The following is a 27,209-nucleotide window of genomic DNA, read 5'->3' as shown; positions in this document are numbered from 1 at the left end:
TACCTTGTTGACTAACTTGGTTACTATACTACCTTGGTAACCACCACACTTACTACCTTGTTGACTAACTAGGTTCTTACCTTGGATTTGAAGAAGAGGCCGATGACACCTTTGGAGCGTCTGTCTGCAGTGCGGTCTGAGGTGACGGAGAGGGACTTGCTGTCTCTCGTGGCTCGGGACATGTCCACGTCCTCTCCTGCGCTCACCACCGCCAGAGACAGACCTGTGAGCACAAAAACAAAAACAAAAATGCATCTTCTCACTGCTGTCACTAAAACATGAGTGGGGGGGATTACTCAGACAAGACATCCCAGGTGTGGAAGAGTCTGTGTGCTTCACCTGTGATGGCCGGCAGAGACCTGGAGTTGGCGGAGCTCAAAGTCACATTCCCGCTGTTCGGATCGGACAAGTTGGTCTCACTGCGGAACTCCTGCTTCTTTGACAGCTAGGGGGCGACAGAGAGGGTCTCACTACAACAAAAAAGGAGCCCCAAAGTGATGACGTTGGTTCAGCAACGTCTTCTTTACCCGTTTGTAGTCCAGAGTGTTGGTGTGCTCCTTCTCCTCCGTGATGAAGATCATGCTGCTCCTCTTCTTCTTCTTCTTGCTCTTCCTCAGTTTCACCTCAGAGTCGCCCACCGTCACCACGTCCTCGTCCTGCGTGCTGATGCTGCCGCTGGAGCGCGGCAAGGTGCCGCCCGCCGACCACTCTTGGGGGAAGTCTCTGCAAAGGAAGGCGAAGAAGTCCATAAATAATATTTGTCCATGCCCAGTGTCCACCATATCAATATGTCCACCACTTATAATGCCTGTCAATGTCTACTACACCTCCATCCATCCATCCATCATCTTCCGCTTATCCGAGGTCGGGTCGCGGGGGCAACAGCCTAAGCAGGGAAACCCAGACTTCCCTCTCCCCAGCCACTTCGTCCAGCTCTTCCCGGGGGATCCCGAGGCGTTCCCAGGCCAGCCGGGAGACATAGTCTTCCCAACGTGTCCTGGGTCTTCCCCGTGGCCTCCTACCGGTTGGACGTGCCCTAAACACCTCCCTAGGGAGGCGTTCGGGGGGGATCCTGACCAGATGCCCGAACCACCTCATCTGGATCCTCTCGATGTGGAGGAGCAGCGGCTTTACTTTGAGTTCCTCCCGGATGGCAGATCTTCTCACCCTATCTCTAAGGGAGAGACCCAAACTCATTTGGGCCGCTTGTACCCGTGATCTTATCCTTTCGGTCATGACCCAAAGCTCATGACCATAGGTGAGGATGGGAACGTAGATCGACCGGTAAATTGAGAACTTTGCCTTCCGGCTCAGCTCCTTCTTCACCACAACGGATCGGTACAACGTCCGCATTACTGAAGACGCCGCACCGATCCGCCTGTCGATCTCACCATCCACTCTTCCCCCACTCGTGAACAAAACTCCTAGGTACTTGAACTCCTCCACTTGGGGCAGGGTCTCCTCCCCAACCCGGAGATGGCATTCCACCCTTTTCCGGGCGAGAACCATGGAAGTGCTGATTCTCATTCCGGTCGCTTCACACTCGGCTGCAAACCGATCCAGCGAGAGCTGAAGATCCCGGTCAGATGAAGCCATCAGGACCACATCAGCTGCAAAAAGCAGAGACCTAATCCTGCGGTCACCAAACCAGATCCCCTCAACGCCTGTATCCGCGCCTAGAAATTCTGTCCATAAGAGTTATGAACAGAATCTACTACACCTGTCAACACCCGTTACACCTGTCAATGTATCTAAAACCTGCAAATGTCCCCTGTACCTGTCCACACAGAGTGTTGTCGGGGTTCCACAGTCAGAGCCCTGCAGTGAGGAAATGGAGATAATGGACTGGCGAACAGGTCTCAGCACAGAACAGGGACGGTTAGACTTCCTGTCTTCCAGGTCCAACTGGAGGAAAGACAAAAGCGAGACAGTGAGGAGAATATCTTCAAGACTAAAATTAAGCTGATTGAAAAACAAAAAACCCTGATAGTTAAATACATACAGTATATCCATCCATCCATTTTCTACCGCTTATTCCCTTTCGGGGTCGCGGGGGGCGCTGGCGCCTATCTCAGCTACAATCGGGCGGAAGGCGGGGTACACCCTGGACAAGTCGCCACCTCATCGCAGGGCCATACATACAGTATATATATATATATATATATATATATAGTCAGCCAGCGATTGTGCAAGTTCTTCCACTTAAAATGATGACAGAGGTCTGTAATTTTCATCATAGGTACACTTCAACTGTGAGAGACAGAATGTGAAAAAAAATTCCAAGAATTCACATTGTGAGAATTTTAAATAATTTATTTGTAAATGATGGTGGAAAATAAGTATTTGTTCAATAACAAAAATTCAACTCAACACTTTGCAATGGGGGTGTTGCCCACATATGAGGTCCTCTCCAAGGTTCTCATAGTCATCATTGTCACTGGCGTCCCACTGGGTGTGAGTTTTCCTTGCCCTTATGTGGGTTCTTCCGAGGACGTCGTAGTCGTAGTGGTTTGTGCAGTCCTTTGAGACATTTGTGATTTAGGGCTTTATAAATAAACATTGATTGATTGAATATGACCTTTGTTGGCAATAACAGAGGTCAAACGATTACCATAGGTCTTTACCAGGTTTGCACACACAGTAGCTGGTATTTTGGCCCATTCCTCTATGCAGATCTTCTTGAGAGCATTGAGGTTTTGGGGCTGTCGCCGAGGAATACAGACTTTCAACTCCCTCCACAGATTTTCTATGGGGTTGAGGTCTGGAGACTGGCTAGGCCACTCCAAGACTTTCAAATGCTTCTTACGGAGCCACTCCTTCGTTGCCCGGGCGGTGTGTTTGGGATCATTGTCATGCTGGAAGACCCAGCCACGTTTCATCTTCAAAGGATGTTTTGGCTCAAAATCTCACGATACATGGCCCCATTCATTCTTTCCTTAACACGGATCAATCATCCTGTCCCCTTAGCAGAAACACAGCCCCAAAGCATGATGTTTCCACCCCCATGCTTCACAGTAGGTATGGTGTTCTCGGGATGCAATTCAGTATTCTTCTTCCTCCAAACACGACGAGTTGAGTTTATACCAAAAAGGTCTATTTTGGTTTTCATTCTCCCAATCCTCTGCTGTATCATCCATGTGCTCTCTGGCAAACTTCAGACGGGCCTGGACATGCACTGGCTTAAGCAGGGGGACACATCTCGCACTGCAACATTTGATTCCCTGTCGGTGTAGTGTCTTACTAAATGGTAAACTTTGTTATTTCGGTCCCAGCTCTCTGCAGGTCATTCACCAGGTCCCCCCGTGTGGTTCTGGGATTTTTGCTCACCGTTCTCTTGATCATTTTGACCCCACGGGATCGAGGGAGATTATCAGTGGTCTTGTATGTCTTCCATTGTCTGATAATTGCTCCCACAGTTGATTTTTTTCACACCAATCTGCTTGCCTATTGTAGATTCACTCTTCCCAGTCTGGTGCAGGTCTACAATTCTTTTCCTGGTGTCCTTCGACAGCTCTTTGGTCTTGGCCATAGTGGAGTTTGGAGTCTGACTGTTTGAGGCTCCTACATTGGTTACTATCTTTTTATTACCCTCCTTACTGACTTGTTTACAAACTTGGTCACTACATGTTTACTACATTGGTTACAAACTTTTACCACCTTGGTTACTAACTTGGTTAGTACCCTTGTTACTACATTGGTTACTAACTGGGTAACTAACTTTGTTATTACTCTATTACTGTCTTGGTTACTTTGTTTTTACAGCCTTTTTAACTGCTCTGGTTACTTCCTTGATTACTTGATTACTCAGGCAAACCATATAGTTGATGTAGATGTAGATGTACTGTAAATGTAGATGTAGATGCCAAATATGATGGTAAAAGTGATAGCAAAGAAGCAGTTAGTGAAATAAATAATAATATAGAAATGACAATGAACATTTTTACGCTACAACTGGAAAATACAAATACCGATAAAAGAAGCACTATTGATTATGAACAATACCAATTGTTTACCTCTATTATCAACAACGCAGTTGATCAAATGCAACAATACGTATAAAAAATGATAACTATAAAGATAAAAAAAAAAAAATATATATATATATATATATATATTTTTTTTTTTTTAAACCAATACCGAAAGATAGAGGGAAAGAGAGAGAGGCAACCTATATTAACCTTGTAGATTGTTATAGTAACAATAGGTTAAGCTTTGTCAGTATGCCATGTGTTACCCAGTTTACCCTAGGGCAATAATGTTGATATTTGTTTGATGAAACGTGATTATGTGCATGAGTGTATGTATGTAGATGTACTTGTATATGTATGTTTGTACAGTGAATGTATATGTACATGTATGTGTATGTTTGTACAGTGAATGTATATGTACATGTATGTGTATGTTTGTACAGTGAATGTATATGTACATGTATATGGATGTTGTACAGTGAATGTATATGTACATGTATGTGTATGTTTGTACAGTGAATGTATATGTACAGTATATGTATGTTTTTACAGTGAATGTATATGTACAGTATATGTATGTTTGTACAGTGAATGTATATGTACAGTATATGTATGTTTGTACAGTGAATGTATATGTACAGTATGTGTATGTTTGTTTGTACAGTGAATATATATGTACAGTATGTGTATGTTTGTACAGTGAATGTATATGTACATGTATATGGATGTTGTACAGTGAATGTATATGTACATGTATATGTATGTTTGTACAGTGAATGTATATGTACAGTATATGTATGTTTGTACAGTGAATGTATATGTACAGTAGATGTATGTATGTTTGTACAGTGAATGTATATGTACATGTATATGTATATGTATGTTTGTACAGTGAATGTATATGTACAGTATATGTATGTTTGTACAGTAAATGTATATGCACAAACATACATATAAGTGTGCGGGCTATAGAGCGTTTTCATTTCGGGCTCCAGTACTCTGGAATGCCCTCCCGGTAACAGTTCGAGATGCCACCTCAGTAGAAGCATTTAAGTCTCACCTTAAAACTCATCTGTATACTCTAGCCTTTAAATAGACTCCCTTTTTAGACCTGTTGATCTGTCGTTTCTTTTCTTTTTCTCCTATGTCCCACTCTCCCTTGTGGAGGGGGTTCGGTCCGATCCGGTGGCCATGGATGAAGTACTGGCTGTCCAGAGTCGGGACCCAGGATGGACCGCTTGCCTGTGTATCGGTTGGGGACATCTCTGGGCTGCTGATCCGCCTCCGCTTGGGATGGTTTCCTGCTGGCTCCGCTGTGAACGGGACTCTCGATGCTGTCTTGGATCCGCTTTGGACTGGACTCTCGCGACTGTGTTGGATCCATTATGGATTGAACTTTCACGGTATCATGTTAGACCCGCTCGACATCCATTGCTTTCCTCCTCTCCAAGGTTCTCATAGTCATCATTGTCACCGACGTTTCACTGGGTGTGAGTTTTCCTTGCCCTTATGTGGGCCTACCGAGGATGTCGTAGTGGTTTGTGTTGTGGTTTTTGCAGCCCTTTGAGACACTAGTGATTTAGTGCGATATAAGTAAACATTGATTGATTGATTGATACTTGTTACTACCTTTTTAGTAACTTGGTGACTAGATTGGTTACAGACTTGGTTATTACCTTGCTTACTAACTTTGTTACTTATTTGGTAAGTACCTTTTTTACTACCCTGGATATTACTTTTTTTGTACTACTTTGGTTACTTACTTGTTTACTACCTTGGTAAATACCTTTTTTTACTATCTTGGTTACTTTATTCTACTACCCTGGTTACTACATCGGTTACTAGTAACTAGATTGGTTAGTACATTCTACTACTTTGGCTATTACCTCGGTTACTAACTTGTTTATTACCTTGGTTAATACCTTTTTTTTTTTACTATTTTGGTTACTTTCTTTATACGACCCTGGGTACTCATTTGGTTAATGTTAACTAGATTGGTTACTAACTTTTTACTACCATGATTTATAATTTGGTTAGTACCTTAATTACTACCTTTTTACTACCTTGGTTACTACAAGGGTTACAAACTTGGTTACTACATGATTTTCTACCTTTTTCTTGAGGACGACAGGCTTCGCTACACATCTGAAAAGATATCCTAAAATAAAGTGCATTACATTTTGGACAATTCACTTCCAGTATGTTAGTGTGGGACATCCCAGGTGTGCACTACCTAAAAGGTGTTCAATAACAGTAATATTTGGGGCTTTTAAGTACTAAAATATGAGATATGCTTCGAAAGTGATAAAAAAAAACATTTTGGAAAAATCAAATGTCAGAATATTTTGCTTTTTAAATAAAGTATATCACATTTAGTGTTGGAGTACATTTTAGTAAAAGTAAGCAAAAGAACAACATGTAAAATAACATGAGGAGTAAAGTCAGTGTCAATGTTTGCAAAAAGTCCTGCAGTTGTTGCTTCCTCTTCATTGAGAGCACCGATTGTCAAACTGTGCTGCACGGGTGCCCTCTAGTGGTGGGACAAAGAATTGCTTGATTAAATATTGCTATGACATGACTCTAGCTGTGGTTACAGTCCTAATACTGTTACAGCCCTAATACTGTTACAGTCTTAATACTGTTACAGTCTCAATACTGTTACAGTCCTAATACTGTTACAGCCCTAATACTGTTACAGTCCTAATACTATTACAGTCTTAATACTGTTACAGTCCTAATACTGTTACAGTCCTAATACTGTTACAGTCCTAATACTGTTACAGCCCTAACACTGTTACAGTCCTAATACTGTTACAGTCTTAATACTGTTACAGTCCTAATGCTGTTACAGCCCTAATACTGTTACAGTCCTAATACTGTTACAGTCTTAATACTGTTACAGCCCTAATACTGTTACAGTCTCAATACTGTTACAGTCATAATACTGTTACAGCCCTAATACTGTTACAGTCCTAATACTATTACAATCTTAATACTGTTACAGTCCTAATACTGTTACAGTCCTAATACTGTTACAGTCCTAATACTGTTACAGCCCTAATACTGTTACAGCCCTAATACTGTTACAGTCTTAATACTGATACAGTCCTAATACGGTTACAGTCCTAATACTGTTACAGCCTAATGCTGTTACAGCCCTAATACTGTTACAGTCCTAATACTGTTACAATCTTAATACTGTTACAGCCCTAATACTGTTACAGTCTCAATACTGTTACAGCCCTAATACTGTTACAGCCCTAATACTGTTACAGTCTTAATACTGTTACAGTCTCAATACTGTTACAGTCCTAATACTGTTACAGCCCTAATACTGTTACAGTCTTAATACTGTTACAGTCCTAATACTGTTACAGTCCTAATACTGTTACAGTCTTAATACTGTTACAGTCTCAATACTGTTACAGTCCTAATACTGTTACAGCCCTAATACTGTTACAGTCCTAATACTATTACAGTCTTAATACTGTTACAGTCCTAATACTGTTACAGTCCTAATACTGTTACAGCCCTAATACTGTTACAGCCCTAATACTGTTACAGTCTTAATACTGATACAGTCCTAATACTGTTACAGTCCTAATACTGTTACAGCCTAATGCTGTTACAGCCCTAATACTGTTACAGTCCTAATACTGTTACAGTCTTAATACTGTTACAGCCCTAATACTGTTACAGTCTCAATACTGTTACAGCCCTAATACTGTTACAGTCTTAATACTGTTACAGTCCTAATACTATTACAGTCTTAACACTGTTACAGTCCTGATACTGTTACAGCCCTAATGCTGTTACAGCCCTAATACTGTTACAGTCCTAATACTGTTACAGTCTTAATACTGTTACAGTCCTAATACTGTTACAGCCCTAATACTGTTACAGCCCTAATACTGTTACAGCCCTAGTACTGTTACAGTCCTAATACTATTACAGTCTTAATACTGTTACAGTCCTGATACTGTTACAGTCCTGATACTGTTACAGCCCTAATACTGTTACAGTCCTAATACTGTTACAGCCCTAATACTGTTACAGTCCTAATACTGTTACAGTCCTAATACTATTACAGTCTTAATACTGTTACAGTCCTGATACTGCTACAGCCCTAATGCTTTTACAGCCCTAATACTGTTACAGTCCTAATACTGTTACAGTCTTAATACTGTTACAGCCCTAATACTGTTACAGCCCTAATACTGTTACAGTCTTAATACTGTTACAGCCCTAATACTGTTACAGCCCTAATACTGTTACAGTCCTAATACTGTTACAGTTCTAATACTGTTACAGCCTTAATACTGTTACAGTCCTAATACTGTTACAGTCCTAATACTGTTACAGCCCTAATACTGTTACAGTCCTAAAACTGTTACAGCCCTAATACTGTTAAAGTCCTAATACTGTTACAGTCCTAATACTGTTACAGCCCTAATACTGTTACAGCCCCAATACTGTTACAGCCCCAATACTGTTACAGCCCTAATACTGTTACAGTCTTAATACAGTAACAGTCCTAATACTGTTACAGTCTTAATATTGTTACAGCCCTAATACTGTTACAGTCATAACACTGTTACAGCCCTAATACTGTTACAGTCCTAATACTGTTACAACCCTAATACTGTTATAGTCCTAATACTGTTACAGTCCTAATACTGTTACAGCCCTAATACTGTTACAGTCCTAATACTGTTACAGTCCTAATACTATTACAGCCTTAATACTGTTACAGTCTTAATACTGTTACAGTCCTAATACTATTACAGCCTTAATACTGTTACAGTCCTAATAATGTTACAGCCTTAATACTGTTACAGTCCTAATCCTGTTACAGTCCTAATACTGTTACAGCCCTAATACTATTACAGCCTTAATACTGTTACAGCCCTAATACTGTTACAGTCATAATACTGTTAAAGTCCTAATAAAGTTACAGTCCTAATACTGTTACAGTCCTAATACTGTTAGAGTCTTAATACTGTTACAGCCCTAATACTGTTACAGCACTAATACAGTTACAGTCCTAATAATGTTACAGTCCTAATACTGTTACAGCCCTAATACGGTTACAGTCCTAATACTGTTACAGTCTTAATACTGTTACAGCCGTAATACTGTTACAGTTCTAATACTGTTACAGCCGTAATACTGTTACAGTCCTAATCATGTTACAGTCCTAATACTGTTACAGCCCTAATACTATTAAAGCGTTAATACTGTTACAGCCCTAATACTGTTACAGTCATAATACTGTTAAAGTCCTAATAAAGTTACAGTCCTAATACTGCTACAATCCTAATACTATTACAGTCTTAATACTGTTACAGTCCTAATAATGCTACAGTCCTAATACTATTACAGCTTTAATACTATTACAGCCTTAATACTGTTACAGTCCTAATACTTCTTACCAGCTCTCTCACTCCGTACTCCTTCTCCACTTTCTTCCTCAGCTCTTTGAAACATTTCTCCATGCGCTCGTGGAAAGGACGCAGGTCATCCGTCACCCTCTTACCGTGGAGAGCGATACCTCCGCCAAGCAAGGGCATCTGCAAGACACACACATCCATGGGTATGGACACACATGTAACACATTGGGCCTCATCTACTAAGATCCGAAAAACAAGTGTTAAATAAGATGTGCAAAGTGCAAAATTGTGTGGACTATATTAGTGGGCTAGTTGTGGGTGATGGACTAAGACTGCGTGTACAATCATAACAAGCGCAAAAGAGGAGCAGGCCGTCATATTTAAATGAAGCCGTCACCAGGGAGACACTCATTTACCACACACTTACCTTATAATGCTCAATCTGTGGCGTTTTGCTCAGTTTTGAAACATGCAGCAGGCAAATGTAATATGCACCGTTTTAGAAACTGAACACACTTTTTATTGCACCACATGTGCACTCTAGGAGGCGCTGGCATGACTTGCGAGTGAGCGCTGGAATTATATTGCAAGGGTTTTTTTTCATATCGGAGATGTGTTAAGAATATGTCTGTCACGGCGCAGGCTCAAACTCGCTTTCCCCCGGCAGCTGGGTCTTCCAGCACCTACTGCAGGCAGCGCGGCTGTGGGCAATCAGCAATCTGCATACCTGGAGCTGATGAGGGCGAGCAAGATATAAGGACCAGTGGACCATTGGATCCTCGCGGGAACTTAGTTCTCAGCCGACAAGCTTTATGCTCTCCTTTGCTCTCTGTGTTTCGCTCCTTGTTGTCCTGCCACAGTGTTTTCCTGAGTTTTTCTGCCTCACGGACAGTCTTCCTGTTTTGTCCCTCCTCTCGCTCTCCTCAACACTAGGTAACACACACTTTAGCTAATCCTACACATACACTCTTTTGAGTTTAGTCACACTCCATTCTATAGTTTATTTATTAGTATTGTTTCATTATTATATATATATGTATATATATTTGCCCTGCGATGAGGTGGCGACTTGTCCAGGGTGTACCCCGCCTTCCGCCCGATTGCAGCTGAGATAGGCGCCAGCGCCCCCCGCGACCCCAAATGGGAATAAGCGGTAGAAATGGATGGATGGATATATATATATATAATAAATGCTTAATTGTGCATCATTGTATCCATTAAACCAAAGCCCATTTGATTTACAATCCGCAAAGTATGTGAAAATGTTAGAAAAATAATGTATACTGTGTATATTATCACACAACTTTAGTATGCTTAAAATCTGTTGATATAGTTATTAGCTATTGTGCTTAAGTTAGACTTTTGTATCTGTGCAAGGACGAAACTTCTTGTCTGAGGCGTGGCCTCCGCTGCAGCGGTTGTCTTTTTTTAAGCCCGCTAACAGCCAAGGACTTCAAGGACCTCAACGCAGATAAAGAAGCGGAGACAAGGCGAAATCAAATAACTTTGGTTGTGCTTACCGACCTTGAAGCAATTTTAATTGCTACAAGGTGTAATGATAAGTGTGACCAGTAGATGGCAGTCACACATAAGAGACACATGTAGACTGCAATATGACTTAAGTAAACAACACCAACATATTATATGTTCTGTTACAAATATAGAACATTACACACGGCACTCAAAAATCTATTACAATGTATTAGTAGGACTTTGGTAAGCTAGGAAGCCACACCACTTGATGGATTGTACTATGCTTCAACATAGGAGTATTATTATGCTGTGTGTATAAGGTAAGACATTATCTGGCATTTTGTTTCGCAATATTATACAAAAGCAACTTTTCTCACCTTCTGGTACCTGCTGATCTCTATTTGGGATCTGCATAAGTCCGGAAAAATTGTGCAAGTCCGCTGTAAAGGTTGCCCTCTAGTGGGTTCTCCTGACCACCACACACTGGCACGAGAGCTCGGTATTCAGGTTGGATTAAGTATTTTATTTTTATACGCCAGTGTGGTTTGATTTTCAGCAGTATATATTTAGGAATTTTCAGTCCGGCGTGTCTCTCTCTCGCTCCAACGCCAACACCCATCTATAGGCCCGGCTGCTGCTAATAAGCATGGCAGGTGATTGGGTGGATACTCCCAGCTGGGTAATCCAATCAACTTCCAGCTGTGCTTCGAGGCCAGTTTTTCCACACAGGCCCACAGACCACGGCCCCTCCACATCCACCTTTGCAGTCCATGCTGACACCGTAGTTGATAAGCTCCTCCTTTTTCCTCTATCTTCTTGTTATGGGACATTCATCCTCCACCGTTGCCATTTCTAATATAAAGTAGTGTAAAGTTCTTACTTATATCTGTCAATAAACTTGCCATGAAAGCGCTAAAACATACTGGTGTAGGGAGTATAGATTATTCACCCAAGGAACTTTAGTTATTGGAGAGTTTTGGTCGGATGTTTTTTTTTTTACTGGGACACATTTCGAGCGTTGTTGAACTAGTGAGCGACGAAGTAAAGTCTGAATGTCATTAAAACAGTTAGCTCCCCCTTTTGACACTTCTTCCACTCCCGTCCTTGCACGCTACACCGCTACAAAAAAGATGACGGGGAGAAGACGCTGTCCAAGTGGAGGCACGTAAATGAGACCGCCCACAAAACGGCGCATCCTGAAGCGACTGTCAGAAAGCGACTTGAAGATGATGTGTAAAACATCATCCATGCAACATTTCGACCAAAGAACCACCATTACATGTTATGTAGACCACAAGCTGCGATGGACGGGGCCGCTTGGGCTGCTGCCCCCGCGACCCAAGCCTGGATAAGCGGTAGAAGATGGATGGATGGATTATTACACAGAGAAAAAGTTGTATACACATGTGTTATACATCAGTCTCATAGTAATAACAGTTCTAAAGTGGCTTGGGCATTTTATAATGGTGCCGCCATTTTGAGACTCTAATGCATTGTGAACGGAGAGGAGCTTTTTTATTGAAGGGGTATTAGCCAACTTCCTGTTTATTTTAGCTGGAGGTTGTCAGTCTATGAAATATAGGTCTCAGTGAGACCTACATTGAGGTTTTTGTTTCATGTGAGTATGACAATTCTACAGTGAGTTAGAAGCAGTTTTGTCCGCGCAGGAAACTGAGCAGGAAGATGCCATCTTGTGACAACATTAGCGCAACTGCAACAGCGCACCGGTACTTAGCGGGCTCATAAAATCCAAACTGGGGTAGTATTTAAAACTCCTTCATCAACTTTTAATCAGCAGGGTTCAATCTCTCTTCTGTGTTTATTAGAAGCGGAAACGACAAATGGCATCAGAGGAGATAATGTTTGAAAAAAAGCGACATTTTTTTAGCCAACTTTTATACCGAAGGGGGAATTGCAAACTTCCTGTTGGTTTTAGCTGGGAGATATGAGTGTATGAAATATAGGTCTAACTGAGACCTACATAGAGGTTTTTTTTTCATGTGTTTACGACATTGCTACTGGAAGTTACAGACAGTTTTGTCTGTTTTCTTCCTAGGGAGCGCTAGAGCGCCATTTTGAGTTTTGGGATTGGTTTTTTTCGATTAGATGGCAATTTCAGCCAGTCCTGATGTGTGTGTCAAATTTGGAATTGCAAACTTCCTGTTGGTTTTAGCTGGGAGATATGAGTGTATGAAATATAGGTCTAACTGAGACCTACATAGAGGTGTTTGTTTCATGTGTTTACGACATTGCTACAGGAAGTTACAGACAGTTTTGTCTGTCTTCTTCCTAGTGAGCGCTAGAGCGCCATTTTGAGTTTTGGGGTTTTTTTTTTTTTTTTGATTAGACGGCAATTTCTGCCAGTCCTGATGTGTGTGTCAAATTGGGAATTGCAAACTTCCTGTTGGTTTTAGCTGGGAGATATGAGTGTAGGAAATATAGGTCTAACTGAGACCTACATAGAGGTGTTTGTTTCATGTGTTTACGACATTGCTACAGGAAGTTACAGACAGTTTTGTCTGTCTTCTTCCTAGTGAGCGCTAGAGCGCCATTTTGAGTTTTGGGGGTTTTTTTTTTTTTGATTAGACGGCAATTTCTGCCAGTCCTGATATGTGTGTCAAATTTGGAATTGCAAACTTCCTGTTGGTTTTAGCTGGGAGATATGAGTGTATGAAATATAGGTCTAACTGAGACCTACATAGAGGTTTTTGTTTCATGTGTTTACGACATTGCTACTGGAAGTTACAGACAGTTTTGTCTGTTTTCTTCCAAGGTTTTGGGGTTTGTTTTTTTGATTAGATGGCAATTTCTGCCAGTCCTGATGTGTGTGTCAAATTTGGAATTGCAAACTTCCTGTTGGTTTTAGCTGGGAGATATGAGTGTATGAAATATAGGTCTAACTGAGACCTACATAGAGGTGTTTGTTTCATGTGTTTACGACATTGCTACAGGAAGTTACAGACAGTTTTGTCTGTCTTCTTCCTAGTGAGCACTAGAGCGCCATTTTGAGTTTTGGGTTTTTTTTTTTTTTTGATTAGACGGCAATTTCTGCCAGTCCTGATATGTGTGTCAAATTTGGAATTGCAAACTTCCTGTTGGTTTTAGCTGGGAGATATGAGTGTATGAAATATAGGTCTAACTGAGACCTACATAGAGGTTTTTGTTTCATGTGTTTACGACATTGCTACTGGAAGTTACAGACAGTTTTGTCTGTTTTCTTCCTAGGTTTTGGGGTTTGTTTTTTTGATTAGATGGCAATTTCTGCCAGCCCTGATGTGTGTGTCAAATTTGGAATTGCAAACTTCCTGTTGGTTTCAGCTGGGAGATATGAGTGTATGAAATATAGGTCTAACTGAGACCTACATAGAGGTTTTTGTTTCATGTGTTTACGACATTGCTACTGGAAGTTACAGACAGTTTTGTCTGTTTTCTTCCTAGGTTTTGGGGTTTGTTTTTTTGATTAGATGGCAATTTCTGCCAGTCCTGATGTGTGTGTCAAATTTGGAATTGCAAACTTCCTGTTGGTTTTAGCTGGTAGATATGAGTGTATGAAATATAGGTCTAACTGAGACCTACATAGAGGTTTTTGTTTCATGTGTTTACGACATTGCTACTGGAAGTTACAGACAGTTTAGTCTGTTTTCTTCCTAGGGTTTGGGGTTTGTTTTATTAATTAGATGGCAATTTCTGCCAGTCCTGATGTGTGTGTCAAGTTTGGAATTGCAAACTTCCTGTTGGTTTTAGCTGGGAGATATGAGTGTATGAAATATAGGTCTAACTGAGACCTACATAGAGGTTTTTGTTTCATGTTTACGACATTGCTACTGGAAGTTACAGACAGTTTTGTCTGTTTTCTTCCTAGGTTTTGGGGTTTGTTTTTTTGATTAGATGGCAATTTCTGCCAGTCCTGATGTGTGTGTGTCAAATTTGGTGAGTTTTGAAGCATGTTAAGGGGGTCAAATTACAGCTCAAAGAGGCGGCGGTATAATAAAGAATTATAATAACACCTTAGAAATTCAAAAGGGTTCTCTGTCCCAAAGGGACATCGGTCCCTAATTATACGACCTCTTTAATGCGGTGTGCCTTTTGTATGAAAATAGACCTGACTAGACTTGCTCATCGGCAGTGTGCCCTATGGTCCGGAAAAAAAGGGTAGATCAGGCCCGTTGTGCGTAACGTTCAGAATACGAAGAACGACAAGAGTGAGATAAACATGCTTACCTGCCACGCTATGAGGTCTTTTAACCGCAGCAGCTTCTCTTTGTCCTCCGCGTGCTGCTCAGCGTACTCTTCGGTAAAAAAAGCCTGAGAAGAAGAAACCTATTGATTGTACGTTTGCTTCGGCCTCGGTGAGTTCTACACGGGCCCACCATGTCCTACCTTCTCGTATTTGGCGAAGCCGCCCATGACGGCCGGGTCCACGATGCCGTTGAGCAGCATGGAGAGAGGGTTGATGGGCAGACTCCAGTCGGCCTGATACTGGTTGATCAGAGCCAGGATCTTCTCGTTGGTGGACTCCATGGTCTCGATGGCGTTCTCCAAAGGGGACAAAGTGGTCTGGAGGTGGAATGATGCAAGAACAGAAAGACATTATTCACTGTAAATACGCAGGATGGATCGAAGGCTGACTAGACTTACATGTTGCATGTCAATGGCCTCGAACCAGCGCAGGATCCCCGGCAATTTATAGAAGGTGGTGAAGGTTGTGCGCTCGATCCACATAGACTTGAAGACAGCATTCATTACGTCAGAGTTACACATTCTACCGTATTCCCTTGAATTGCCGCCGGGGCGCTAATTAATTAAAACCTCTTCTCACTCCGGCGTTTACCAAAGGCATGCGGTAAATTTAGGCCTGCGCTTATAAATTTGAGTGTGATGTAAGGATACCATCATGAAAAGCAAATTTAATTAAAAAAAAACGTTATGAGCTTACCTTTACTCATAAATGAAGTCCATGCGCAGCTCCTTCTGATCAAAAGCATCAATAACTTGTTTATAAAAGTCTTCCTTATCTTTCTTCAGTTTTAAAAGTCTCTCTGTCTCCATGGAGATCTTCCTTTATTACCTCCTGCTTCGATTGAAAGTCCAGTTTAGAAAACGGTTTCATTTTAGATATGTAATCCTCCATGTTAAAAGTGCAAGCGAGAGGAATAAATAAACGATCGCTGCTTGTTGTCACTTCTTCTGCAGCCGAGTAGTCGCAAGAAGGATCTCTAGCGCCCTCTACCACCAGGAGGCGGGAGTCATTTAATGACTCATATTTGACACACGCAGCTACGGTATATTAATAAAACGTAGCTGCTTACTGTTCTTTTTAGCATATTCAATAGCTTGGACCTTAAATACCAAAGGCATGCGGTAAATTTAGGCCTGCGCTTATACATTTGAGTGTGATGTAAGGATACCATCATGAAAAGCACATTTAATTAAAAAAAAAACTTTATTATGGCCTGACCTTTACTTATAAATGAAGTCCATGCACAGCTCCTTCTGATCAAAATCATCTATAACTCGTTTATAGAAAACTTCCTTATCTTTCTTCAGTTTTAAAATGGAGATCTTCCTTTATTACCTCCTGCTTCCATTGAAAGTCCAGTTTAGAAAACTGTTTTATTTTAGATATGTAATCCTCCATGTTGAAAGTGCAAGCGAGAGGAAAAAATAAACGATCGCTGCTTGTTGTCACTTCTTCTGCAGCCGAGTAGTCGCAAGAAGGATCACTAGCGCCCTCTACCACCAGGAGGCGGGAGTCATTTAATGACTCATATTTGACACACGCAGCTACGGTATATTAATAAAACATAGCTGCTTACTGTTCTTTTTAGCATATTCAATAGCTTGGACCTTAAATACCAAAGGCATGCGGTAAATTTAGGCCTGTGCTTATACATTTGAGTGTGATGTAAGGATACCATCATGAAGAGCACATTTAATAAAAAAAAACTTTATTATGGCCTGACCTTTACTTATAATTGAAGTAACTGGACTTTCAATCGAAGCAGGAGGTAATAATGAAGATCTCCATCGAGACAGAGAGACTTTTAAAACTGAAGGAAGATAAGGAAGACTTCTATAAACAAGTTATCGATGCTTTTGATCAGAAGGAGCTGCGCATGGACTTCATTTATAAGTAAAGGTAAGACCATAATAACGTTTTTTTTAATTAAATGTGCTTTTCATGATGGTATCCTTACATCACACTCAAATTTATAAGCGCAGGCCTGAATTTACCACATGCCTTTGGTAAACGCCGGCGGCAATTCAAGGAAATACGGTAAAAAAATACATGGAAGGTTGCAGTAATTTCACCTCAAATTGTAGTATATGTTACTGTAAATAGTTTATATTTATGTAAAACTGTTTATTTTGTTGACCACTGACCGAAGAAATAATAAATTAAACTAAATGGAAAAACAGTACTGCTGCTTTCATTTGATATTTCCGATAATGGCTTTTTTTGCCAATATTCCGATATTGTCCAACTCTTAATTATCGATTCCGATATCAACCGATACTGATATATACAGTTGTGGAATGAACACATTATTATGCCTCATTTTGTTGTGATGCCCCGCTGGATGCATTAAACAATGCAACAGGGTTCTACAAAATAAATCAACTCAAGTTATGGGAAAAAAAATGCCAACATGGCGCTGCCATATTTATTATTGAAGTCACGAAGTGCATTATTATTTTTAACAACTACACTACAACTATGGGAAATTTAGATATAGATGTAGATAGAGATGAGCGGTTGAAGGGGGCGGGGGGTGTATATTGTAGCGTCCCCGGAAGAGTTAGTGATGCAAAGGCTTCTGGGTATTTGTTCTGTTGTGTTTATGTTGTGTTACGGTGCGGATGTTCTCCCAAAATGTGTTTGTCATTCTTGTTTGCCACAGTGTGGCGCATATTAGTAACAGTGTTAAAGTTGTTTCTACGGCCACCCTCAGTGTGACCTGTACGGCTGTTGACCAAGTATGCCTTACATTCACTTGTGTGTGTGTGTGAAAATGATGTGACTGGACCGACACGCAAAGGAAGTGCCTTTGACGCTCTGTACTTCTCCCTACACACAGCAAAAAAGTCCTAAATATAACTTTATAAAACAAATACCGATCATTTTCAATGTCCCATTTTAAAGCATTTATCGTCCGTTAATATCAGCAGTCCGATATTATCGGACATCCCTAGTTGTTGAGGTTAAAATAATGGAAGCTCAGTTGCCAGAATTCTACTGTAAGATACCAATTAGATTTTTTACTGTAAATTTAAAAACAACTGCATTTTTACAGTAACATTTTGATTTTCAATGAATTACAATAGCTGTCTTTGATCTTACCAATCAAAAAGCTTGTAAAACTCAAACGTAGGATAGGAAGCGACGTGTAGGTGTCAATTTCTTTGATGTATTGTAATCCACAGGAAGATTTTGTCTTGACCCGAGATCTACAAAGCGGAGAGGAAGCAGGACCTGACCCCCCTCTCCAGGCACCTTTTCTTTGAACCGTTTTGTAACCTCAGGTGACGGCTGTTTACGACCCCCCTTCCTTTAGAAACAGCTGTTGCCATGTAATCAGGGAAAGTCCAAATAAAGTTAAAGTACCAATGATTGAAATAACTTTATGCATTTGACCCATCACCCTTGATCACCCCCTGGGAGGTGAGGGGAGCAGTGGGCAGCAGGGGTGCCACGCCCGGGAATCATTTATGGTGATTTAACCCCCAATCCCCACCCTTAATGCTGAGTGCCAAGCAGGGAGGCAATGGGTCCCATGTTTATAGTCTTTGGATTTGAACTGACGACCTACCGATCTCAGGGCGGACACTCTAACCACTAGGCCACTGAGGAGTCAATATGATTAAGGCAGGTATGGTTGCAAGGCTGAAACTTAAAGGAATTGACAGAAAGGCATCACCCGGAGTGGAGCCTGCGGCTTAATTTGACTCAACACGACGAGCCTTACCTGGCCTGGACACGGTAAGGATTGACGGATTGATGGTTCTAAGACGGATTGATAGCTCCAGTCTTTCATCAGAGCGTGGTGGAACACTGTACAAGGGTGCAGGTTTCTCCTCATTGAGCCAAATTAAATTTTTGTTTCTGTTTAATTCCTTGCTTCTTGTCTTGTTTAATAGATGTCATCAGTGTTTGAACTTGACAATGCTAACACCAACATAGCTAATAATCGTGTACCTAATGTTGTGACAGAAACTATACCAAAGTACCAGTGCATTGAGTGGGAGAGCCTGGTTTCAATTTGACTGCAACTTGGTAATCATGTACATAAAAACCCACTCACAGCAAACTCGTTGTCTGGGTCCACTGGTCCTTTCCTCACGGGTCTAGAATAGTGGAACCGCTGCACGTAGTTGGACTTGTAGAAGCTAGATTGTGTCAATCAAAGGTCAGTGTTATTGAAATATCTTCTTGTTGGCTCCTGGCACACATTGTCCTCTTCAAATAGTACTGACTTGATGATCTGGTCCGGCACGGGTTTGTTCTTCAGGCGGGGAGGGATCTCTAGCACGGGCTGCACAGTGAAACACTGAATATCTGTTTTACGCCGCTAAGGAAATGCAACACTTCATGGGAAATAGTCTTGTATAAATACTGGTAGCTCAAGTGTTTAAAGGCTTTTTCATCTCGGGGCCACAAGAGCCAAATTTGGCACCATAGACAAGTGACAAGCTTTATTTTGTCCGTTCCCAACATGTACACTGCAAAAAGTCAGTCTTCAAAAACAAGGGAAGAAAATACAAAAATGAGGGGTATTTTACTTGAACTAAGCAAAATTATCTGCCAATGGAACAAGAAAATTTGGCTTGTCAAGACTTTCCAAAACAAGTAAAATTAACTAACCTCAATGAATCAGAAATACCTTAAAATAAGTATATTCTCACTAATAACAAGTGCACTTTTCTTGGTAGGAAAAAAATATGAGACCTTTTTGCTCAATATGTTGAAAAATATTCCTAAATTAAGTAAATGCTAGTGGCATTATCTTGACATAAAAAAATAAATTATTACTTTAAAAAAGTACTTTTATACTTGTGGGTGTTGTTGACACAGCTTTGCAACAGTTGATATTCTAGTTGGGCTTCACGGTGGCAGAGGGGTTAGTGCGTCTGCCTCACAATACGAAGGTCCTGCAGTCCTGGGTTCAAATCCAGGCTCAGGATCTTTCTGTGTGGAGTTTGCATGTTCTCCCCGTGAATGCGTGGGTTCCCTCCGGGTACTCCGGCTTCCTCCCACTTCCAAAGACATGCACCTGGGGATAGGTTGATTGGCAACACTAAATGGGCCCTAGTGTGTGAATGTGAGTGTGAATGTTGTCTGTCTATCTGTGTTAGCCCTGTGATGAGGTGGCGACTTGTCCAGGGTGTACCCTGCCTTCCGCCCGATTGTAGCTGAGATAGGCGCCAGCGCCCCCCGTGACCCCAAAAGGGAATAAGCGGTAGAAAATGGATGGATGGATGGATATTCTAGTTTCAAGCATGTTTAGCTCGGTTGGTAGAGTGGCCGTGCCAGCAACTTGAGGGTTGCAGGTTCGATTCCCGCTTCCGCCATCCTAGTCACTGCCGTTGTGTCCTTGGGCAAGACACTTTACCCACATGCTCCCAGTGCCACCCACACTGGTTTGAATGTAACTTGGATATTGGGTTTCACTATGTAAAGCGCTTTGAGTCACTAGAGAAAAAGCGCTATATAAATATAATTCACTTCACTTCACTACGCAATATAGGTCATGACATCTCAGCTACAAGCTGTAATATCTTACTGAGATCATTTAGGACCAAAACCCTTAAAACAAGAAAAACACTAACATAAAATCTGCTTACTGAGGATAATTATCTTATCAGACATAAAATAAGCAAATATCACCCTTATTTGAGATATTAAATCTTACTTAGATTTCAGTTTTTGCAGTGTAGAGGACATATAAGAACTGAAATTACATTTTCGGCACAGTCCCGCCTAGAGCAGACATACGTTACAGGGGGGACAAGACAGGACCGCCAACGGATCAGCAACTTATGGCGATCCTTAAAAAGGTGAGAAAAGGGTGACATTGGGGGAGGGTGGAGAGTAAAAAAAAAAAAAATCAGTCTAAGGCTAGACACTCAGGAGGGGTCCAGACTAAGTGCAAGGAAAAAAACCTCACATAGCATGGCACACATTAAACATGGTACATGTAATCACACCAACTTGCAACACTTTGGTATGTCACACTTCAGCTAATCCACACACATAGTCACACGCATACACTCTTGGATTTTGTCACACTCCATTATATAGTTCAGTAGTATTGTTTGTTATTATTATATATATAGACTATAGATATATAATACATTTACGAAAACTACTGCCCTCTGGTGTCCGTTGCCGTCACTCCTCTTGCAAATCCATAACATGGACGTAGTGAAATATGCAGCAGAAAAGGACAAGAGGAAGCGCCGCATACCTTTGGATTTGGCAGAGTTGTTTAGAAGCCACATCCAGGAAGACGATTTCATGGGATTTATGGATTAGGAATAACTGTCATGAGGGCGGTTCTCCTGCCTTTTTGTTCCCTCTTGTAGCTGCAAGTCTGTCCCTGGTCGTCAGTTGCAGGTGTGCTGCTAGCCATCAGAGCCCACCTGCACCTAATCAACGACCTGACTTAAACCCTGGATCTCCACCCAGCCAGTGCCAGTTTGTCCGTTGCCTGGGGTACACTCGAACCTGAACAGCCATCATTCTGACCTTTGCCCTGATTTTTTTTTGATTCCTGTTTTTGTATTTCCTCAGATGCTTGACAGATTTTTGACCCCGTCTTCCTGGAGCTGACTTTTGTTCCTCTTAAATTATTTTCTCCAGTGATTTTTTTGCTATTAAATAGACTTTTTACTGATCCACAATTGGATTCCTTTTTTGAAACCATAACAGTGACAGATAGTTTGGTAAAGGTATAGCATGTTCTATATCAGGGGTGCCCACACTTTTTCTGCAGGCGAGCTACTTTTCAATTGACCAACTCGAGGGGATCTACCTCATTTATATATATCATTTATATTTATTTATTTATGAAAGAGACATTTTTCTAAACAAGTTAAATGTGTTTAATGATAATACAAGCATGTGTAACACATATAGATGTCTTTCTTTCACGAAGACAAGAATATAAGTTGGTGTATTACCTGATTCTGATGACTTGCATTGATTGGAATCAGACAGTAATGATGATAACGCCCACATTTTCAAATGGAGGAGAAAAAAAGTTGTCCTTTCTGTACAATACCACATGAAAGTGGTTGGTTTTTGGCATCTAATTCATCCAGCTTCCATACACTTTACAAGAAAAACATTGGCGGCAAATTCCGTAGCTTGCTTGATTGACATTCACGGCACCCGAGGGTCTTGTGAGATGACGCTGGCTGCTGCCAGTTCATTATTATGAAAAAATGACAGAGAGGAAGGCGAGAAACACTTTTTATTTCAACAGACTTTCGCGCCGTCCCTTCCGTCAAAACTCTAAAGGCCGACTGCACATTTCCTATCTTCACAATAAAAGCCCTGCTTCATGCTGCCTGCGCTAACTAAATAAGAGTCTCAGAAAGCTGGCGTGCACAAGTGATGTGCACGCCAGCTTTCTGAGGGATCGCTTGTGCACGCCAGTTTTCCGAGACTCTGTATTTATTTAGCGCAGGCAGCGTGAAGCAGGGCTTTTATTGTGAAGATAGGAAATGTGCAGTCGGCCTTTAGAGTTTTGACGGAAGGTACGGCGCGAGAGTCTGTTGAAATAAAAAGTGTTTCTCGCCTTCCTCTCGGTCATATTTTCATAATAATGATCTTGCAGCAGCCAGCGTCATCTCACAAGACCCTCCGGTACCGTGAATGTCATTTAAGTGACGTCTTGGTGAAGATTGATGATCACTCATTTTTAGGTCTATTTTTTTTAAAAGCCTGGCTGGAGATCGAGTGACACACCCCCCGCGGTCGACTGGTAGCTCGCGATCGACGTAATGGGCACCCCTGCTCTATATGTTATAGTTATTAGAATGACTCTTACCATAATATGTTAGGTTAACATAGCAGTTGCCTTTTTATGCCTCATATAACCTACACTTATTCAGCCTGTTCACTATTCTTTATTTATTTTAAATTGCCTTTCAAATATCCATGATTTTGTTACGTCTCGTCTTGATTACTGTAACGTATTATTTTCGGGTCTCCCCATGTCTAGCATTAAAAGATTACAGTTGGTACAAAATGCGGCTGCTAGACTTTTGACAAGAACAAGAAAGTTTGATCATATTACACCTGTACTGGCTCACCTGCACTGGCTTCCTGTGCACTTAAGATGTGACTTTAAGGTTTTACTACTTACGTATAAAATACTACACGGTCTAGCTCCATCCTATCTTGCCGATTGTATTGTACCATATGTCCCGGCAAGAAATCTGCGTTCAAAGGACTCCGGCTTATTAGTGATTCCTAGAGCCCAAAAAAAGTCTGCGGGCTATAGAGCGTTTTCCGTTCGGGCTCCAGTACTCTGGAATGCCCTCCCGGTAACAGTTCGAGATGCTACCTCAGTAGAAGCATTTAAGTCTCACCTTAAAACTCATCTGTATACTCTAGCCTTTAAATAGACCTCCTTTTTAGACCAGTTGATCTGCCGCTTCTTTTCTTTCTCCTATGTCCCCCCCTCCCTTGTGGAGGGGGTCCGGTCCGATGACCATGGATGAAGTACTGGCTGTCCAGAGTCGAGACCCAGGATGGACCGCTCGTCGGGACCCAGGATGGACCGCTCGCCTGTATCGGTTGGGGACATCTCTAGGCTGCTGATCCGCCTCCGCTTGAGATGGTTTCCTGTGGACGGGACTCTCGCTGCTGTCTTGGATCTGCTTGAACTGAACTCTCGCTGCTGTGTTGGAGCCACTATGGATTGAACTTTCACAGTATCATGTTAGACCCGCTCCACATCCATTTCTTTCGGTCCCCTAGAGGGGGGGGGTTGCCCACATCTGATGTCCTCTCCAAGGTTTCTCATAGTCAGCATTGTCACTGGCGTCCCACTGGATGTGAATTCTCCCTGCCCACTGGGTGTGAGTTTTCCTTGCCCTTTTGTGGGTTCTTCCGAGGATGTTGTAGTCGTAATGATTTGTGCAGTCCTTTGAGACATTTGTGATTTGGGGCTATATAAATAAACATTGATTGATTGATTGATTGATTGAAATGTCTATTCTTGCTGTTGGATTTTATCAAATAAATTTCCCCCCAAAAATGCGACTTATACTCCAGTGTGACTTATATATGTTTTTTTCCTTCTTTTTTTACTCCGGAGCGACTTATAATCCGAAAAAATACGGTACTTTGTTTATTTCAAATGCAGTCTGTAGTCATTTGTTGGACTTGGTTAGTTACACTAGTGGTGTTCCTCAAGGTTCCGTCTGAGGTCCCCTCTTTTTCGTCATTCAGGCTATTCAACTGGTGGCCCGAGAGTTCAGTTGTGAAATTCACATTTTTACAGCTCCTTAAAAACAGCAGAGTGATCACTGACTATGTCGTCTGCAGCAAATCCTCCCAAAGAGACCAGACAAGGATACACTGCAGGGGGGAGTTCCAGATGTCGTCCCCAGGCATGGTGGTGGTGTTGAGGCGCACGGCGCTGGGGAACTGGCTCATCAGCTGGTTCTGGAAGTCCTCTCTGCGCTCGTACTCTTTACCTCGGTGGATGAACACCTTGTTCTGTTGGAAATGAACAATTACTGTGCAATGTTGAAAAACAATTCCACCTCGCTCCTCTCCAACCCAAAATGGAATTTTATCTGTAGCTATAAAAAATAAACACTCTCTGAGGGGCAGTTGTTTGAACCCCATAGATTTTCTAGGTTTCTATAAAGTTGTTTTGTGTAAGCAACTTCAAACGGTTCAGCCTATTTGGGAATCGCAGCCGAAAATTCAAAAAATTCCTAGATTTCCAGGTTTTCCGGCAAATTTTTCCCATTCAAAAATAAATAGGCCACTTTTCAAACTTCCGCCATTTCCACTTTTTTCAACCCATTTATAGCATTCCACCTTCAACACATTCCAACATCCTGGAAATTCAAACTACCCCTTTTTCCAAGTTCAAAACAAGTATAGGATTTTTCAGATTTCCTGGTTTTCCATAACCCTGTTTCCACCCTTTTTATCTGGCGACTAATTCTTCCACGTTTTTCAATGCATTTCAACCGTTCTACCGACGAAACATTCCTTTTATGGACAGGGAAAATTCCCGTTTTTCCCGAAATTCCATAATACCATTTCTCAATTCAACATGTTACTACTTCAAACGATTCAAACCGTTCCAACTGTTCAGCCTATTCAGGAATCGCAGGATTTCCCATGAAAAAAATAAAAATTCCCAGATTTCCCATAATTACAGTTTTTGGGGGAAATTTTTCCCATTCAAAATGAATTGGCCATTTTTCAAACTTCCGCCATTTAAAAATGTTTCAACCCATTCATAGCATTCCACCTTTAACACATTCCACCATCCTGGAAATTCAAACTACCCTTTTTTCAAGTTCAAAACAAAAAAAAGGATTTTCCAGATTTCCAAAACCCTGTTTCCACCCTATTTTCTGGCGACTACACCTTCCACGTTTTTCAATGCATTTCAACCGTTCGACCGTCAAAAAAATTCATTTTTTGAACAGGAAAATTTCCCGTTTTTTTGCGAAATTCCCAGCAATCCATGATACCATTTCTCAATTCAACATGTTACTACTTCAAACGATTCAAATCGTTCAAACTTCACACTGTTCAGTCTATTTGGGAATCGCCCGCTTTCCCTTAAAAAAAATCCCAGATTTCCCAGAATTGTAGGTTTTCTGAGAAATGTTTCCCTATTCAAAATGAATTGCCCATTTTTCAAACTTCTACCATTTACACCTTTTTCAACCCATTCATACCATTCCACCTTCAACATATTCCAGTCAGCCTGGAAATTCAAACCGCCCTTTTTCTAAGTTCAAAACAAGTATAGGATTTTCCAGAATTCCTGGTTTTCCAAAACCCGATTTCAACCCTTTTTTCTGGCAACGACTCATTCCAATTTCAACCGTTCGACCATCAAAACATTCCTTTTTTGAACTGGAAAAATTCCCGGTTTTCGCGAAATTCCAGGAATTCCGTAATACCATTTTTCAATTCAACATGTTACTACTTCAAACAATTCAAACCGTTCCAACTTCAAACTGTTCAGTCTATCTGGGAATCGCAGGCTTTCCCTTGGAAAATTCAAAAATTTTCCAGAATTCCAGGTTTTCTGTGAATTTTTTCCCATTCAAAATGAATTGGTCATTTTTCAAACTTCCACCATTTCCAGATTTTTCAACCCATTCATACAATTCCACCTTCAACATATTCCACTCATACTGGAAATTCAAACTTTAGTTTTTCCAAGGTCAAAAAAATCCAGAAATTCCCCGAATTCCCTTTTTTCGAACACTTTTTTGACGCTTTTTCTGGCGACTTCTCCTTCTACATTTTTTTATCAAATTCAATCCGTTCCAACTTCAAACTGTTCAGCCTATTTAGGAATCGCAGGCTTTCCCTTGAAAAAATCCCAAAAATCCCAGATTTCCCAGAAATCCAGGTTTTCTGGGAAAGGTTTCCCAATCAAAATATATTGGCCATTTTTCGAACTTTGACCATTTCCACTTTTTTCAACCTATTCATACCATTCCACCTTCAACACATTTCACCATCCTGGAAATTCAAACTACTCTTTTTCCTTAGTTCATAACAAGTATAGGATTTTCCAGATTTCCTAGTTTTCAAAAACCCTATTCCTACCCTTTTTTCTGGCGCCTACTTTTTCCACATTTTTCAACGCATTTCAACCGTTCCACCGTAAAAGCATTCCTTTTTTGAACTTTTTTCCGGAATTCCGCAATACCATTTCTCAAATCAACATATTACTACTTCAAACTGTTCAGCCTATTCGGGAATCGCAGGCTTTCCCTTGAAAAATTCAAACAATTCCCAGATTTCCCAGAATTCCGAGATTTCTGGGAAATCTTTCCCATTCAAAATTAATTGGCCATTTTTCAAACTTCCACAATCTCTTCATTTTTCAACCTCTTCTACTTTCAACACATTCCACTATCCTGGAAATTCAAACTTCCCTTTTTACAAGTTCAAGACAAAAATAGGATTTTCCAGATTTCCTGGTTTTCCAAAACCCTATTTCCACCCTTTTTTCTGGCGACTACTCTTTTGACATTTTTCAACACGTTTCAACCGTTTCACCTTCAAAACATTCCTTTTTTGAACTGGAACAATTCTGGGTTTTCCCGAAATTCCAGTAATTCTGTAATACCATTTCTCAATTACTACTTTAAGCAA

General features: G+C 41.1%; 1 protein-coding gene across 1 annotated transcript in view; it reads right to left on the bottom strand.

Moving 5' to 3' along the window:
- Positions 1-27,209, bottom strand: part of LOC133552549 (dedicator of cytokinesis protein 2-like) — a 393,779-nt gene that overhangs the window by 15,585 nt on the left and 350,985 nt on the right. The window contains 10 exon segments of the mRNA XM_061899789.1: positions 81-223; positions 340-445; positions 528-723; positions 1,778-1,905; positions 9,401-9,538; positions 15,053-15,136; positions 15,212-15,388; positions 15,470-15,556; positions 19,135-19,388; positions 24,422-24,563. Coding sequence (XP_061755773.1) covers positions 81-223; positions 340-445; positions 528-723; positions 1,778-1,905; positions 9,401-9,538; positions 15,053-15,136; positions 15,212-15,388; positions 15,470-15,556; positions 19,135-19,388; positions 24,422-24,563 — 1,455 coding nt within the window.

This window comes from Nerophis ophidion, linkage group LG05, assembly GCF_033978795.1.
Source record: "Nerophis ophidion isolate RoL-2023_Sa linkage group LG05, RoL_Noph_v1.0, whole genome shotgun sequence".
Taxonomy (NCBI): Eukaryota; Metazoa; Chordata; class Actinopteri; order Syngnathiformes; family Syngnathidae; genus Nerophis; species Nerophis ophidion.
The sequence above is the reverse complement of the archived record's forward strand: the minus strand, read 5'-3'. Positions and strand labels throughout refer to the sequence as shown.